The sequence below is a fragment of the Penicillium hordei genome (assembly GCF_028827395.1).
Source record: "Penicillium hordei strain IBT 12815 chromosome Unknown utg000004l_segment0_segment0, whole genome shotgun sequence".
Lineage (NCBI taxonomy): Eukaryota > Fungi > Ascomycota > Eurotiomycetes > Eurotiales > Aspergillaceae > Penicillium > Penicillium hordei.
The window spans coordinates 1033194-1049741 of record NW_026623145.1 but is presented as its reverse complement, the minus strand read 5'-3'; the positions used below and the strand labels follow the sequence as shown (position 1 = coordinate 1049741).

Sequence of the window (16548 nt, the reverse complement as noted above, 5' to 3'; positions counted from 1 at the left end):
CTTGATGTCAGAAATAGAATAAAACATGTAGAAACGAATGGCGATGATGGTCGTGGGGGCGACGACGAAAATCTAAAACCTTAGACCAACACCTCCCTACGATAGGAAACTGACATAGGAATTTCTGAATGATAAAGGAACTACAAGGCTTACGAAACATCAAGGCACTGGAAGAAAAAGGCTCATTCCATTTGAGAAGCAGTTGATCAGCCCAAAGGGGCACTCGAAACCCATTTTGCGAGGACGAAGCCACGAGAACTGAAATGGGAATAAGGGAATCACGAATCAAGAAATTGCGAAAAGAAAATAGCCAGACGCCCCCCTGTCAAAGAAAATGACTAGGTAAACAAGGACGAAAGTGCCTTACATGATCTGGTCCTGGGTCAGACCGACGGTCGACTCTTGGCCTTCCATCATCTCTTCAGGACCCGGGCCGGCGTTCATGTACTTCACGAAGGTGATGCCCAGAGGACGACCACCGTACTGGTAGCCGGAGAACTTGGCTGTGGGAGATGAATGTTAGTATGTGGACATTGGCAACTGCAATACAAATAGAAACGTACCAATTGCAGTCTCAGCAGTGTCGGGAGTATCAAATTGAACAACACCGGTACCGCGGGAGCGGCCGTTAGGCTCATACTGGATTTCAGCGCGATCAACCTTGCCAATGGTGGAGAACAGATCGATCAAGTCCTCATTGCAAGTAGACCAGGGCAACTGGATTCGAGTTAGCATTCCACATTCCATATGGTTGCCTATCGCACATCCCAAAACTTACGTTGCGAACATAGATGACAGCGCTCTTCTCGCCGTTGGAAGTGGCATAATCAGTGAATGGGTTGGGGGGTCCGGAGGGAACAGGAGGAGCACCGCCGTGCTCAAATCCACCGGCACCGGGGAAGCCACCGTGGCCACCAGGGGGACCACCGAAGCCGCCACGTCCAGGGAATCCGCCGCCAAAGCCTCCGCGGCCACCAAAGCCTCCACGGCCCATAGGGCCGCCGAAGCCGCCACGACCGCCAAAGCCACCACCAAAGCCACCACGACCACCGAAGCCGGGGCCACCGCCAGCGAAACGATCTTCACGAACTTCAAGGGGACGACCCTGCCAATCATATCCGTTAAACTGCGCAATGGCGTTGCGCGCATCATCGGGAGACTCGAAAGCAACGATTCCGGAGCCCTTGGGACGTCCGGTAGGGTCGGTGTGCACATCGGCACGGATGACGGCACCCTGCTGGGCTGTGATACAGAACCCGGGTCAATTCACCTCACACTAGACAGAAAAGTAGGAATCCAAGTCCAAGGGTGTTTTTGATCTGTACTTACCAGCTGAGCGGAACAAATCCTTCAAGTCTTGCCAGCCAACGTTGAAAGGAAGCTACACCGAACGGTCAACAAGGCCTGCCAGAACTTAGCGTAACGGGGAGTAAAAAAAGGGGACAAACGTTTGAGACATAAATCTGGCGGCCACCACCACCTGCACCACCTGGGTGGCCTCCGAAACCACCGCCGAATCCACCTCGGGCACCGGGGCCGAAATCACCCCGTGGGGGACCACCAACGAAGCGGGGCTCGGATTCACGGTCCTGAAGATTGTTGAAGTCAGTACTTGTAATCGCAATGCGATAGGATTCTGTGTCAACGTACCTCACGAACATAAACAAGACGACCCATCAGGCTCTGGTTGCTGAGCGTATTCACGGCGTTTTGCGCTTGGTCTCTGTTTGCATATTCCACAATCCTGGTAGACATGTTAGTGAAAGCGTTCAATTTGAAGAAAGACAAGAAAGTACTCACCCGCATCCCTACAATATCAGGACAGCCAATGTCCACCCGTCAACCCTACACAAACCACGAAAATCGGGGGAAATAGAAGGAACTAGCCCCTCTACATATAAGCGCCCACCTTCGACATTCCATTAGGAAGAAGCAAAACATCGGCAAAGAGAACTTCTCCAGCTGTAAAGCGCGAAATCACAACCCTGGTTAGCTTCAAACGTTCCAACAAATCACCATTCCAAATGCGCAACCCTGCTCACCCTGTCTCATAAAATCCTTAAGGTGATGCCACTTGACATCATACGAAAGGTTACCCACATAGACCCGGCGGTCTTGCTGGGATGAATCGCGAACGGTCTGCATCATATTCTCCTTGGCGACGGTGCGGTCCTCAAATCTAGCGGGGGGGTATCCACTGCGTCCTCCGAAAGGCGAGCCTGAGCCTGGGGGTCCAGCTGCTGCTCCAGAAGTACTCAAAGGGGATCGGGAACGGCGTTCAGAACGGCGGTATTCGTCGCGCTCACCACGGCTGCGGGAGCGACTGCGAGGCGAATACGAACGGCGAGTGCGTCGGGGAGGACTGCGAGAAGAACGGCGACGGGGCGAGCGAGACCTCTCACGCTGGATGTGGTCAGACATGAACAAAAGGTAGATAAGAAAGGCGGTCGTGAAAGCGGTGCAATGTTATGATTTTGATGAAATGGAGATGGGAAAGAGCAAAAGACGTGTGTTCAGAGGACAGTCGCTACCGTAGAAGGCGCAACTCAGAGGGGGTCGGGGTCCTCGGCGCGGGTCAGGTGACCACCAGCTTTGAGGGGGTTGTTTGTCTCAGATGCACTGAGGACCTCCGGGGTAGAAGCTTAGGGCCACTGGCAAACGTTGTTTGCGCACACATCTGCAATTATTTTTTTTGGAATCAAAGATTGCGATGGTAAAGTGTTTCACCCTTTTCCCCCTTCAGGTCCACAGATCTCCAGATCTGGAAGGCATCTGATCGAGCAGATATGGCGGTTTCCACCCCCGCACTGACCACAATCTTATGATCATTGATATAGACCTCAGCGCCATGCGCAAGATTGAAATGGTTTGTAGGATCGGCGGGGAATAGAACAACAAAAGGAAACGAAGGTTCTCGGTAAACTTACTTGGTATGGTCGATAGACGTCGGCTGGACGGATGAGGCTGTTAGCGGAGAATCTCAAGAAACCAAAAGATAGGAAGAAATAGAAAAAGAGAGGAAGCGGGGGAGATGAAAGGACCAGGCGTCAAGGTTCAGCCTTTGGGGGGGGGGAGACAGGAGACGGTGATTGGATGAAGGCCTGGAATGACCGGGGACCTTCGAGTGTACCAGGCGGATGAGAGTAACAAACGAGTAATACAAAGATACGAAAAAGTAAGGTGTAATAATCGAGAGGACACGAAGAACATACCCATGATTCCTGGCTCGATAGAGCGTGAAGAAAGTTGAATGTGGTACAAAGAAGAAAGGAGAGGAGGAGGAATAGAACAGGAGAAAGGGACAGAAGAGGAGTCGATTCTTTGGATTCTGGGATTCTATAAAGAGTCCTGGGAGGGAAATATCATGGAGAGAAGAAAATACAGAATTCCGATATGTACTTGGACAGCTCGGGCAAAACTCGTCACCGCCTCGGATATAGCTCAGACTTGATTGTATACATCGACGTAGCTATACCGGTATTAAGGATGAAGCTATTCAAAGGTTAATGTAGATACCTATTCCCTCTTTCGTTCCCAGAGAGGAACGACAACCCTAACCTATGACTTATGTACTGCGCCTACGGAAATGCGCATTATGTAGGTCCTGACCATACAGAGTAGCCTTATCGCTCTTATCGTGCATCTCAACAACACCAGCACACCAACATACAGTGGACATCTGCACTCATGACTGGCTGCACAGCGTATTTCAGTTACTAAATTGCCACGGCCTGTATCCTTTCGGACGACTACGGCAAATTCAACTGGAACGTGTTCATTTGTATCCTTTCTTTTAAGGAGAAAAAAAAGGCCTCCAGAGTGCAATAAAAACGTCAAATAGTAAGTCCCACAGGAAAACGAAAGAAATGGGTGCTTAGTGCCCAGCACTGGGAATCAAGAATCAATCCATGAAACAATAAACAATAAAAGAAAAAATCCATTGCGCCACACCCTGCCGGTAAAACGAACGCCGATGCAGCATGGCTTTTATGCTGTGGGAGAGACGGGACCTGTGTGGAAACTGTCCCAGCGAGAGGATCAAAACGCCTTGAGCAGACAAGGACGAATTGTATAAGAGGCAAGGAGTGGTACATGTACAGACAAGAATATGGAAGAAAATAAGAAAAGATGGGGTAAGAGAGAGATGAAAAGACAAATGTGGGGATGAAGATAGAGAGGGTGAAGCACCTATGCAGCCACATTGGTGCGAGGATAACGGCCTGGCATCTTCATGTCCAGGGCGACACTGTTGTCTGTATTCGAACGCAGCAAAGCGGGTGGAATCTTGGCTGCACTGTCTAATTCAGGGCCTTGGTTGATAGAACCATTCTCAAGGCCAAGAGTCTGGATTTTAGGGAGCTCGAGCTCCTGATCATCTACCGAGGTAGGATTGGTATGGTTTGTAAACTCAGTCGCGTTGGTGTTAGTAGGCGCTGTAGAGACGCTCTCCCGACGATAAATCTGGGCAGGAGCCGAGTGATCGCGACGATCAGCAATACCGACACCTGAGATGGCAGCAAGGGAAGCTTGGTCTCCATCAGACCGGATCTCGCGGTCATCCGGGGTCGGGTTTTCCAGTTGCTGGCTCTGCCTCTGCTTAGCTACTATCACGGACGGTCCAATCCAGTCGCCGTAGTAGCTATCGTGTTGGGTAACCTTGGGCCGAGACCGTTCATTGATCCCCTCGTTGGACCGGTGGCTTTGGTAGGAACTGTTTCCTTCACGGCTACCTACTGGTCGGAGGCTGTCACCAAATGCACTAGACCCATCAGGGTACGATCCAGCAGCTCCTAGCATATCTCTGCCGGCGGAGCTGTCCCCGCTAGAAGGTGACAAGGGCGCTTGGAGGTTCCGGTCAAGTTGGACGTCGCTGGGAAACGCACCTCCAGCTTGGCGAGAGGATGTGGGTCGGTCTTGAGTCATGACCGCAGAGCCTGCGGAGTATGGAGTGCGATCGGCTTCATCATCCTCCATCACCTCGTTTTGCATCGACCTGCCACTCACGCTGCGGACGTGCTGCCGGACGAAGGCGTTTCGTGCCTCTCCTGTCATGTTGCTCAAGCCCTCGATATCTTCATACCAGGACATCATGGTCTCATGAGATTCGGCACGGAAGACCCACGAGTGGCCTCGGTGCATTGCGCCAGTTTGCCGGCCCTTCAGCATGAACTTGTGGGAGCTTGAATCTTCCTGTGAGTGGGACCCGAGTTTCTGCTCTGGCAGGTAAAGCGACATGACGGGTGTCTGCCATGCCACACGATCCGCCGACTTGAACTCGTGGAGATGCGTCGGCGACAAAACATACCTGGACTTAATTAGACAAAAGCTTCAAACTGTACAGGGACAGGGCGGGGGGCTCACCAGCCAGGAGTATAACTCTTGAGATACTTGCTCTTGCGTTCCAACATCCCAGCCCTGACTTCGGCAGCTGCCGGGTGACCCTTGCCAGGGTAGGTGATGCTCTCCACATCCCGGAGGGCAATCCGAGGATCGACAAGCTCTTCTGTGTTGGCGACAAACTGATTCCACTCGTAGTCCTGAGGCATGGAGATCGGACCCGCCTGGAGCTTCTCAACAGTGTCCAGAGCTTCAGTGGCTTCGCGTCGGAGGATACTAGCGTAGGCATTGTATGCTTTCTGGATCTCGCTCACGACAATTCCCTCCAGTTCACGACCAGAGTTCTCCAGGTTCAAGAATGCCTATGAAAGAAACATTAGACAAGCAAAAAGTATAAGGGCAACTTATCACAAACCCGATGCAAGTAGTTCTCCTCCTCGATCTGCTTCTCAACCTGTTTCTCCACGTTCAGGCGCAGGATGAATGGATCACCTTTGCCTGATGTAGCAGATGCATCGGTATCGACGAGCCCAAGAGCCTCGTGCAAGTTGCGTACGGATCTGCGCGTGCCGTCAATCTCCTTGTCGACGGTATTCTTAAAATCACCCGCAAGACTCTTAATCTCCTTGGTCTTCTTCTGAAGATCGCTGCGGAGACCAGTCAATTGGCTGATAACCTCGACCTCCACCTCGACAGCTTTATTGGCCTCAGTATAACCCTGTCGGTGGAAGTTTTGAAGGATCTCCGTTGCATCGGCCAGACCACCCGACTGAAGCAAACCCGGCGGAAGGGTCTGGTTATTCACGACACTAGAGGCGGACATGAACAGCTTCGCTCTAGTTTCGTATGATTTCTGCACCTCCTTAAAAAAGAGAATCAAGTCTTTCAGAAGCTTGCGCCAAGCTATAAAATAACAGTCAGCAAAAATATCCATAACCCGTGCATTGACCGAGTAAAGCCCACCTCCAAACCGATTCGCCAGCACCTCGGTCGGGTTACCGTTGGTAGGAATGGGAGAGACGAAAGCACTATTGACATCGTCCGAGCCATCGGTGCCATACTTTTCGCGGTCACCTAAGCTCAAACTCCTCACACTTCCCGCGCGCATGCTTCTCCGGCTCCCATTGCGCCGCAGGCTCCCCTTCTTGCTCAGCGAGGCCTTCTTCCGCAAAGTACTCGAACGGGACGGGGTCGTGGAGCGCACGTGCGACATGGTGGAGGCAGACCGCTGCATTCCAGCAGGGCTGTCAAACACCGAGCTGCGGTGACTGGCGGTATCGAAGTCCTCCTTGAAACGGGGGTTATGGGGAACCTGCGACGATTCGAGGGCGCCGGAGCCGTAGTGGTATGCTGAGGTGCCGGCAAAGGAATTCGGTCGCGACAGGGTAGAGTGCGGGCCGTACCCGCGGCTCAAAACCCCCGGATCGTTGGGGTGCGGGATCATGTATGCATCCTGTGAGGGCGTCTGTGGCCGCGCGGCCATCGCCATATTTGCGGGAACGTGGATTTTATGGTTTATGCAGCTTTTCGAAGGATAAGAATCGAAGCAGAAAACCGGAATTTAATCGAAGGTTGAAAGTAAAAAAATTTAAAAGGAAGAGGAAAAAAGCGAGAATCGAGGATGATAGCTTAAGAGATCACCTAAAGTGGCGTCTTTTTTGGTTACCTGGCGAACGGAGCAAATTGTATGCGGGGGAGGTACAGAAGCATAAGATTTGCCCCACTCAGTTTAGAAAAAAAAAGGAGAAGATTAGAAGAGATTGGGCTACCGATATAGGGCAGAGGGGAATTAAAGGGAAAGGAATTTCTGACGATGACGTCTACGAGATGCGAGATGGTGACGACCTTGGAAGAAGGGCTTTCGGGACGTCCGGGAGAAAGAGAGGGGGGAAATGCCATTTGACTTCTTATTATCTATCTCCTCATGGTTGACGTACTGGATCGGAATTTAAAGCCGTCTGAAGTATTCCATATTCCATTCATTCTGGTTCAAACTATACATAGTAACGTACAAAGTACATAATAAGGACTCCTATAATTTATACGGTTGCCTGTAAGGAAAAGTGGCTGAGGGACTCCGCCCCTATATAAGAGAACAAAACTACAGAATAAGATTATTATTGTGATCTGATGAACTTGATCCACTTGATCTGTGGCTCATACGGAAAAAAAAAATATAAATAAAATAAATAAAAGGGGAGAATGATAGGTACACCTACCCCCCTGATCATCTAGTGATGAACAGTGCATGACATCAGCATCTGGGGAGGGCAGCTTGGCACTCAGTCCCTCTTCTACTTACATGTATGTTAGGTATGTTAGGTATGTTAGGTAAACTTTCTCCTCGGCTCATTCAGAGTACTACATCTTTATCTGGTTCCGCTCATGCGTACCACATTTCCTCACTATAAGTATCAGCTGTTATTGGCAGTAAATTTCACTCCCGAGGTCCAGGGGAGCTCTCCATCACGTGATGTGCCAATATGTATAACTATCAAGTGGCAAACAACTTGGCTGCCCTTTTAAGAAAGACCAAGGCATCGAGGGTCTTGAGTTGCGAATATCCCTTAAGCGAGAAACTGAGGTTGTTTATTCCATATCATTGGACCACTTCTCGATTTGGGACTTGTCACATCAATGTCGAAATCAACGTCGAGGTCTTCCTCGGAGTTTTCTAGATCGACCGCTCATGCGAGGAATATAGAATGCCGCAGAAAAAGAGGCTGGAGTAAGCTAGGTCTTTTTGCGAATCTGTTTTGCAGTGGCCAATTGGATCATATCGCTAGACCATATACATTATAGAGTTACTTGTAGCAATAGTTATAGCCCAATAAATTATAAACCATATTTTATTGTGTTTATTGTATATTAAAAAGAAGCTTATATAACAAAAGACTAAGAAAGATATGAGTTGGCAATATACAAAAAGTTTTATCCTCCTTGGAATAGAGGACTATTGAGTACGAAGACAAAATGCTAGCTAGGAGACTACATGTTCAACAGACAAAAAACATAGTCGCGCCCGGGATCGAACCGGGAACCTTCTCGGACCTTGTTGTGAGCGAGACGCCATGACCATTAGGCCACGCGACTTGATATTGCATTTCAGCAATCTTTGCCACTATGAGGGGTTCGGAATTTCTATTATGCTATTTTTAGCATCAAACTTTCTATACCCTCAAACTTATAACTATTATAGTCAAGTAAAATAACTAATTGTTGTACTATAGGAAAAGCCCGGATATTACAATCCCTTTAGGCTAGTAAATCATTTGAGGAAACAATTATTAATAATCAAGTCGCGTGGCCTAATGGTCATGGCGTCTCGCTCACAACACGGTCCGAGAAGGTTCCCGGTTCGATCCCGGGCGCGACTATGTTTTTGTCTGTATACTGTCAAGCCCTATTAATTAAACAACCTTCCCATTTTCTTTCTCTGTAAACCTCGGTCATTTTGAAGCATTTGCGTTCCCGGTCGATTTGCCTTAGTTAAGACCTAACACAGCGACTACCTGGTTGCGTTTAATAGCCCTCCGTTTTACAAACTTTCCTTTGGTTTTAGTCTGTCCACGTGAGTTATAATTCCATTACTCCGTAACTAGTTCTTCCAAGGTTGGCTTAACCTTGGATTGCCAGCAACCCCGGGCCTACAAAAGTCAAGTCGGAAAGCAAATACTTAAGGTTTGATTGATGTGAACAGTATAGTCTAGCCTACCCTTTGTCTTATCTTGTTATTTAGTCTTCGGACTAATGTCTTCTATCTTCCAAGGAGTACTATGAGAACGCTCTCTTAATCCTTCTGTTATCCTATTCCAAGTAACGTCTGCAACATACAATCTCTAATCTCTAATCTAACTTGAGAAAGCCTGGAAATAAGCCCTTGGCGTTTCCTTTGTGACCCATCCTACTGATATAGTCATTCATGTCAAAAAAGATTAATAATCAAGTCGCGTGGCCTAATGGTCATGGCGTCTCGCTCACAACAAGGTCCGAGAAGGTTCCCGGTTCGATCCCGGGCGCGACTATATTTTTGGTCACATCCAGCAGCTACTTGTCCAGGGGTGTGTATTTTTTTTTACATCTTTTCCAAATCTACTAATTCATAGATAAAATGAATAGCATTAGCATGAGCCCACCTGTAATCAAGCCCGACACACGTCGAATGGCATTGATAGAATACATGGGTAGTTTCGGGAGCCGAGGAATATCAAAAGTTTGGCCCGATTTTGGCAACTTCGTAAGCTCGAATATCTGAAGAGCTGCTGGTAAACCTTTGGCGGCAGTGTTATCGTCTCGTTTTTTTTTTTTTTTTTTTTTTTTGGCACAAAAAATCCATGATTCATCGTGATTGCATACCAGCCTGGGAAACATCTCGAAGTCTTCCACTCGTTTGATATACGTGCGCTGCCATTGGCTCCCGGGTGGTCCGGGGATATCCCCTCATTTTGGAGTATTGTTGAACACCAGAGTGGTACATGTCCGCTGCAAGATTAATTGATGTTAAGTTTCATGCGATGATTCTACGGGTCTTGTAGGCTATATTTAATTAAGTGTCCAGGACTACCATGTAGGTATCTACAGCCCAGCATACCCAGAACTGCACAACCCTGTATTGGTCCAAACTTGAAATGTGTCTTGTTTTGAATTTCCTGGAGACTAAAGAAAACCAAATCGAATGGGCGTGTCCACACGATAGGCAGCGTGATATGGGGGGATAATTTACACAAAGCAATGGGAAAAGGCGGATTGAGAAGAATGCAGGCTTATGATGCAGGAACTGGGGATGTGGGAACCTCAATGCCGTAAGCCTCCTTGAGACGCTCCCGGCGTCTCTCTTCGTAGCCAGGGCCGTAGATACCTAGTAAAATTAGTACTGGTAGATAATATCGCTACCCGGATAAGAAGCACGTACCACGTCCTTCACCCAATTCCGAGATGGTCTGCTCTCCGGGAGTCTGGAATGCCTTGCGCAATGCCGTCCGGCGGTCGAACTCATCCACCGATGTGTCCTTCTGGTATCCGAACAGGGAGCCACCGGTGTACTCGAAGGCGGTCATAGCGGTTGACAGGGCGATACCATATCCGAGCACAGCGGGGAGTGTGCGAACTGAGGTAACCCGGGTTATTAGCTCCAAATAAATAACTATAGACTCAATTAAATTCAGAACTCACCTCGGAGACCGAGAATGGCACCTGAGAAGAAGCCACCGAGAGCGACGTTGTAGTGGTCCTCCTTCTCGCGCAGGTTGGCGGAAGCGCTCTTGACGAACTCATAGGTACCACCCATGGCCGCTGTAACATGTCCAGTTTAGCAATTGATCAATCAATTTATATGTAAAGAAGCACATACCAAAGGTAGTAATAATACCACCGCCACGGACGAAGACGCCCAGAGTTCCGACGTTCTGTTTGGTGAGCGTGTTCTGCACAGCGGCTGCGAAGAGACCGACGCTTCCGGTAAGCGCGGTGGCCTTCATGGCTGCCGAAATGGCATCCTTAGGGTGATAGCTGTGGTCTTCGTCGTGGTGCGCCATGATGTGTGTGTGATAGCAGGGATGGACTGCTTGCGGTATAGGATGTGGTTGGCGATAGGATTTTGGAGTCAGGTTTCTGCCATATCTGACCGCCAACGCCCGCCATTCCAACGGAGCTCTACATGATTAGGTTGATGCTTCTTTCTTGTCGAACCCTTTGATTCATTTGTTTTCATCAAGAACCGTCTGAGATTCTACTTGCTGCTTGCTAGAAGTGAATCTTGATCTCAAACCCGTCCATTTCGTGGAGGAGAGAGTTCTAGAAGCTTGCCACTGCTTGCTGCCAAGTGCAGTAGGCTCCCCGCTGTCTCTCCGCATACAGTGACGATTTCATCATTTGACAACATTGTCATCACAGCTGAGCTATTACATTGCGCGCTTTTGTGAGCTTCGATGAGAATCAAACCTTTAGGAGAATCAACTCTCCCGTAGCATCAAGACGATTATCCAACCTGTGTGAGGCCTTCAGGCCTGAACACCGTACTTCATGGCGTCTGTACAGAGGGCCGGTAAGGCAACAACCTGGATCACCAAATTTGGAATATAACCTGAGAAAATGCTTACAACTTTTTCTATCAATCATATAGGAAAGACTGCGCCGCGTTTCATTCAAGATGTCCAGCTGTATGATCCAGCACACGACCCAGACACAGGCCGTAATCTCCTCTCGGAAACTCCGCCCATTTACCCAGAAGGCTACACCGGCCCACCCGCATTCATATCACCGGAAGCATGTCGACACCAATATGTCTTGAAAGAAGACCAAACATTCACGTCAGAGCCAGAACACCGGAGAAGGCCAGGCACATCGTCCAAGGTCTCGGCCATATGCACAAAGTGCCGTTATCATCTTCAAGTGGTGGTTAACTACACCAGCCACATGAGCACACTTGGTCAGAACCAGGGGAAACACTTGCACCATTTGGTCTACAAATCAGGACGGCAGAAGAATGGTCTTGCGTTGCCCGAAGAAACTCCCAAAGGGCAGGTTGCGGAGACGTACCACTACCAATGTTCGTACATCTCATGTTCGGCCATGGTGTCTTTGCGGATTCTTTCTCCGATTCTAAGCCCGGAATCCATCCGCTTGATGACCGACAAAGAGTTGTTGCGGAAACGAGCTGAAGAGGCCACGGCAGTGTATCCTGAGTCCATGGAAGGCATGGGTGATCCGCAGCCAATCAATATATTGGATAATCTACGCCTGTATATTACCAACGCCCTACGAAATCCGCAACGCAGCAAGCCCATCTCTTCTGTCAATAAGAGGTTCATGCACTCTTTTGGCGTGGAAGGTGCTGCGTGTAAGGAATTACTTGAATTTCTAGAGTTCATGTACAATAAGGTTCGTAATAATGACATGTTTTCCAAATCGCTCACTGGTCTCGTTTTGTCTTATGTCGCTGACGAATCGACGCAGGAGACCGGGGCATGGCACCCGCCTAAACCGACCTCTAACGCCGAGAAACCGTACCAAGACACAACCCGTCTCTTTCTTGACGACTTGCTGCATGAGTTGCTAGTCCTGATACATCTCAGATCGGTCTCAGAAAGAAAAGGATACCAGATTCCTGAACTTCCTTCGTCTGCCATCCCCGTTATTTCCTGCGCTCTAGAAGCGCAAGACTGTTCGTATATTGTAATCCTTAACCCTGGGACATCCAACTAATATCTGTTCCAGATCCGACAGCTATGCGTTACAAGGAATTTGAGATGGCTCATGCTCCGTCCGTACACCCTATCTTCAAATTGACGGAACTCAATCTGACACATGTTTCTTTAGTTTCTATGAAGACCTAGGAGTGATGGAGGATATGTCCTCAACGGCTGTGGTCGAAGCATACAACCGACAAGTCTCAGCTGATCCTGGTAGGACCCCGATGTACTTGTCTGCTCTCAAGGCTATCGGCTGTCTGCGTGGTGAACAAGACAAGGTAGTCATTGACATAGCTGTCCAGACAGCTTATGAACAAGGGAAGTACGCCGTTGAGGATGTTATCGGCGCGTATCAATACTTCCACCTTCACTTCGATGATCCAAACCTCACTGAGGATAGCATCATTGGCAAATTCTATGCCTTCCTCAACTCTACAACGCAGGATACCGAGGCGCGTCAACAGCTGTGGCGGATTGGTGACTCCAGGGGAAGTGCGCGCATCAAGGCGGCATCAGAAGACCGTGCGTTGATCCAGTCATGTTGCCTCGAAACTCGAATGCATGCTAATTTTGACAACAGGTGTTTCTACTGTCGAACAAGCGAATGTCTTCTTGGGGGTCGAGGATCAGACTCCGGATGATTTTGTCATGACTATGTACACCGCAAAGGTGTGTTTTCCAGTTGCTTCATTTGTGGGTTGGACGCGAGCTAACTATGTTACGAACCAGGTCAACGACAATCCACTTACCCAAGAACTTGCGAAACGCGCCGTGGCACTTATTGCTGAGTCCCGCAAATCGGTCGCATTGAAACATTTCATCAATACTGGGGAGATGATTGCTGGGGAAATGGACATTGGTGATGCCTATCGTCTACTCCAAATCCCTGATCGAACTGTCGACGATGGGGCGATCATAGCCGCATATACAATCTGCATCGATGAAAACCCAGGGGATGCCGAGAGATACAATCAAGCTCTGACAATTATTGCCAAACAACTGGACAGCTCTACGTTGAGGAATATGGCAGGTATCTCCAATGAGCCTGATAGAAGCATGGGAGATTGGCCAGTCGGACTTCAAAACATCGGAAACACGTGCTATCTCAACAGCCTGTTGCAGTTCTATTTCTCTGTCCGTCCTTTCCGTGAGTTGGTCTTGGATTTCGAACGCTTCCAAATGGATCTTGGTGACGAGGAAAACCTCGCAAAGAAACAAGTGGGCTCTCGAAAGGTGACGAAGAAGGAGGTCGAGCGATCCCAGCGATGTAAGTCACTTTGTCGATGCCAATGACTATGTCTCTTGAACTGACCCTTTCCTTCGCAGTCCTCAGTGAGCTCCGAATTTTGTTCCGTAGCATGATCACCTCCTCCCAAACCTCGGTTACTCCCGGCCAGGAACTTGCTCGGTTGACCTTGATTAGCCCAAGCAACGAGGCGGCAATACGTCGTCGATCAACAATCACTGCCACTAGGTCCGAGATGCTTGGTGATATCGAAGGTGTTCCCGTTTTGGGACCCCTTGGGCCTCCGCAGCCCCTTCTCGGAGGTCGGATGGAGCCGGTTCCATCTTCTAGCCAAGCTGATCCCGTACCTGTTCAAAATTCGACCGCCAGCGATAGTGGGAGCGATGCAACATTGGTCTCAGATGATAGCATGAAAGATGCACCTGGACTTTTTATTGAGGATAAGGAGAACAACCCCCCTGACTTGGACCAACTGTCGGATCAAGCAGAGCCAGGATCTCCCCAGGACATGAATATCGACACAGACGACATTGTATCGGTCAACCTACCACCGCCTGTTCCTCCTCGCAACGTCCCGCAGGTTGATCGGGAGAAGCAATTGAAGGAGGAGGTAGAAATCGGTGCCCAGCAGGATGTGACAGAAGTCATCAACAATGTTCTGTTCCAGAGCCAGTGCGCGATCAAACCTCGAGGCATTGGCAGTGACGGTGAACAGCTTGACCAGATCAAAGAGTAAGTTATGAACAATCGTCCACCAAGTTATCAGTGTTAACCTTCTTCTCAGCTTGTTCTACGGCCAAATTCGCTCTTACATCTCCACCGAGAAAGGCACACGTTCGAAGGACGAACGGTGGTGTGACATCAAGGTTGATGTTGCTCATGGATCTCGAAACATCTACGATGCCATTGATGGGGCATTCGATATCCAAAAGATCAGTGTGGACAACTCGGTGGCCGAGCAATTCGCATCCATCAGCCAGCTTCCCCCTGTTCTCCAAATCCAGGTGCAACGAGTTCAGTTTGATCCTGTTAAGAAATGCTCGTTCAAATCTACAAACCATCTCGAGTTGCTTGAAACTATCTACATGGATCGATACATGGACACCAAGAATCCGGACGTTGTGGATCGACGAAATAAATGTTGGGAGTGGAAGGCGTCTCTGAAGAGGCTCGAGGCTCGCCGAGAAGAGCTTCTCAGAACAAAGGTAGCGAATATTCTCGGCCAATGTGCCCAAGGTTTATATAGCTAACCTTTCCCTTTTCTGCAGGAGAGTGCCAGCGTCGACATGACAACATTGTTCCGTAGAGTCAAAACCGCGTTACAGGATTTGAACTCCATTGAAAACGACACTGAGACCGGAGCCGAGGTCGGATCCGATTCCATGAACCCTGTGGCTAGTACTGAGTTACTGGACGAACTCGAGTCCCTTGCCCATAAGGCAGAGACTGACCTGCAAGGTAAGAGTTCGGCGTCACGGGCTCACTGGAAACAGACATGTTGACTTTTTTATAGCTGTCGATCAAGAAATCAAGGATACGCAGACCATGATTTCCAGCCAATTTGCCGATTTCAATAACCTCCCATATCGACTGTACGCTGTTTTTGTGCATCATGGGTCGGTCTCATTCGGCCATTACTACATCTACATTTTCGACTTTGACAAGAAGTTATGGCGCAAATACAATGACGAGTATGTCACCGAGGTCCAGAACATGGATGAAATCTTCAAGAACGACTCGACTAGCAACCCTCCGACCCCGTATTTCCTTGTCTATGTCAACGATGGCATGAAAGACCGTCTGGCAAACCCGGTCTGCCGTGAGGTATCCGACAACATGTCCGACTTTCCCGATCTAGAACAAGCCACGACCATGGAGGGTGTTGAGCCCACCAGCCCTGCGCCGGGCGTGAATATGGAACCTCCATCCTACGAGGAAGCGTCGGTCATCAATGGAACTCCAGGTACGGGAAACACTGTATCCGACGCGGAGACCACCACATGGCCCCCGTCCTCGTCCTGCGACTGACTCGGAGCAGTACTGGTAGATTCCAATGTCACGCCCGTCGATGCGGAAGCTGTCAACCCTCTAAAACGCAAGAGTGTTGATGAAGTGAAATCAACCCGTCCGACTTAATCTCTTACACTATGTGGCACCCACCTGGACAGCATGATAACATGATTGCATGATTTCTCGATTTCTCGATTCTCTTATGTCTGCACGCGGATATTACTGCATTGCGAGGTGTGAAATGTTTTTGTTATCCAGCATGTACATACGCTGAAGATACCATGGAGTACTTGTAGGGTTAAGATAGTTGCAATTGATCTTCTCTCTTTATGTTTGACCTCCAAGCTTACTCATCTCCAATTTACCCCGGATAAACATATCAGGTGACTGTATGATGACTCAGCACTTCCGATTTCCCACCTGGGCCAGCCGCGGGAATCGGATACGGATCGGCTGTGAATTTCGGCAGCGGCAAGAAAAGAAGTCAATTTGCCTAAGGGGGGATTTTGAAGGTAATGAGTAGCCAAAAAAGAATGGGATGTATGTAGAATTTGAGAGTACTTGGTTTAGGATATTTCAATATTTCTAATAATTAATCACCAAGTTTAGGAGCTCTGGGGTTAAAAGTATTGAACTCAGGGCAATTGTAGTAGGCGGGAGAGAGCCGGGAATCCACATTTCCGGGGAAACGAATATCACTCGGGAATGATTCCGCTCTCACTGCCGTGTGGGAATATAAGAAGTGGCTATTGCCGCTGCCACGGG

General features: G+C 49.0%; 5 protein-coding genes across 5 annotated transcripts; 2 read left to right on the top strand and 3 right to left on the bottom strand.

Moving 5' to 3' along the window:
* Window positions 1-363: 363 nt before the first annotated feature.
* On the bottom strand, window positions 364-2148 carry N7537_007663 (uncharacterized protein; the record flags this gene model as incomplete). Its single annotated transcript, XM_056898718.1, has 9 exons — window positions 364-503; window positions 564-717; window positions 779-1242; window positions 1330-1381; window positions 1449-1589; window positions 1651-1744; window positions 1801-1808; window positions 1910-1962; window positions 2043-2148. 9 exons carry the CDS (start codon window positions 2146-2148, stop codon window positions 364-366), a joined length of 1212 nt encoding a protein of 403 aa, XP_056750794.1.
* Window positions 2149-4188: 2040 nt separating this feature from the next.
* On the bottom strand, window positions 4189-6826 carry N7537_007662 (SLM1 family PH domain-containing protein; the record flags this gene model as incomplete). The annotated part of the gene is made up of 4 exons (XM_056898717.1): window positions 4189-5305; window positions 5362-5699; window positions 5753-6240; window positions 6301-6826. The coding sequence occupies 4 exons, from the start codon at window positions 6824-6826 to the stop codon at window positions 4189-4191; spliced, it is 2469 nt and encodes an 822-aa protein (XP_056750793.1).
* A 1527-nt stretch (window positions 6827-8353) lies between these two features.
* N7537_007661 (uncharacterized protein) lies at window positions 8354-9024 on the top strand (the record flags this gene model as incomplete). Its single annotated transcript, XM_056898716.1, has 3 exons — window positions 8354-8540; window positions 8597-8721; window positions 8940-9024. The coding sequence occupies exons 1-3, from the start codon at window positions 8409-8411 to the stop codon at window positions 9022-9024; spliced, it is 342 nt and encodes a 113-aa protein (XP_056750792.1). The 5' UTR covers window positions 8354-8408.
* Window positions 9025-9970: 946 nt separating this feature from the next.
* Window positions 9971-10902, bottom strand: N7537_007660 (Tim17/Tim22/Tim23/Pmp24 family protein). Its single transcript, XM_056898715.1, has 4 exons — window positions 10688-10902; window positions 10510-10629; window positions 10250-10444; window positions 9971-10195 (listed from the first exon to the last, which is right to left on the bottom strand). The coding sequence occupies exons 1-4, from the start codon at window positions 10869-10871 to the stop codon at window positions 10101-10103; spliced, it is 594 nt and encodes a 197-aa protein (XP_056750791.1). The 5' UTR covers window positions 10872-10902; the 3' UTR covers window positions 9971-10100.
* A 456-nt stretch (window positions 10903-11358) lies between these two features.
* On the top strand, window positions 11359-15909 carry N7537_007659 (ubiquitin-specific protease UBP2; the record flags this gene model as incomplete). Its single annotated transcript, XM_056898714.1, has 12 exons — window positions 11359-11380; window positions 11459-12216; window positions 12292-12499; window positions 12553-12598; window positions 12655-13049; window positions 13108-13196; window positions 13257-13794; window positions 13854-14505; window positions 14558-14978; window positions 15042-15231; window positions 15287-15736; window positions 15821-15909. 12 exons carry the CDS (start codon window positions 11359-11361, stop codon window positions 15907-15909), a joined length of 3858 nt encoding a protein of 1285 aa, XP_056750790.1.
* Window positions 15910-16548: the final 639 nt, after the last annotated feature.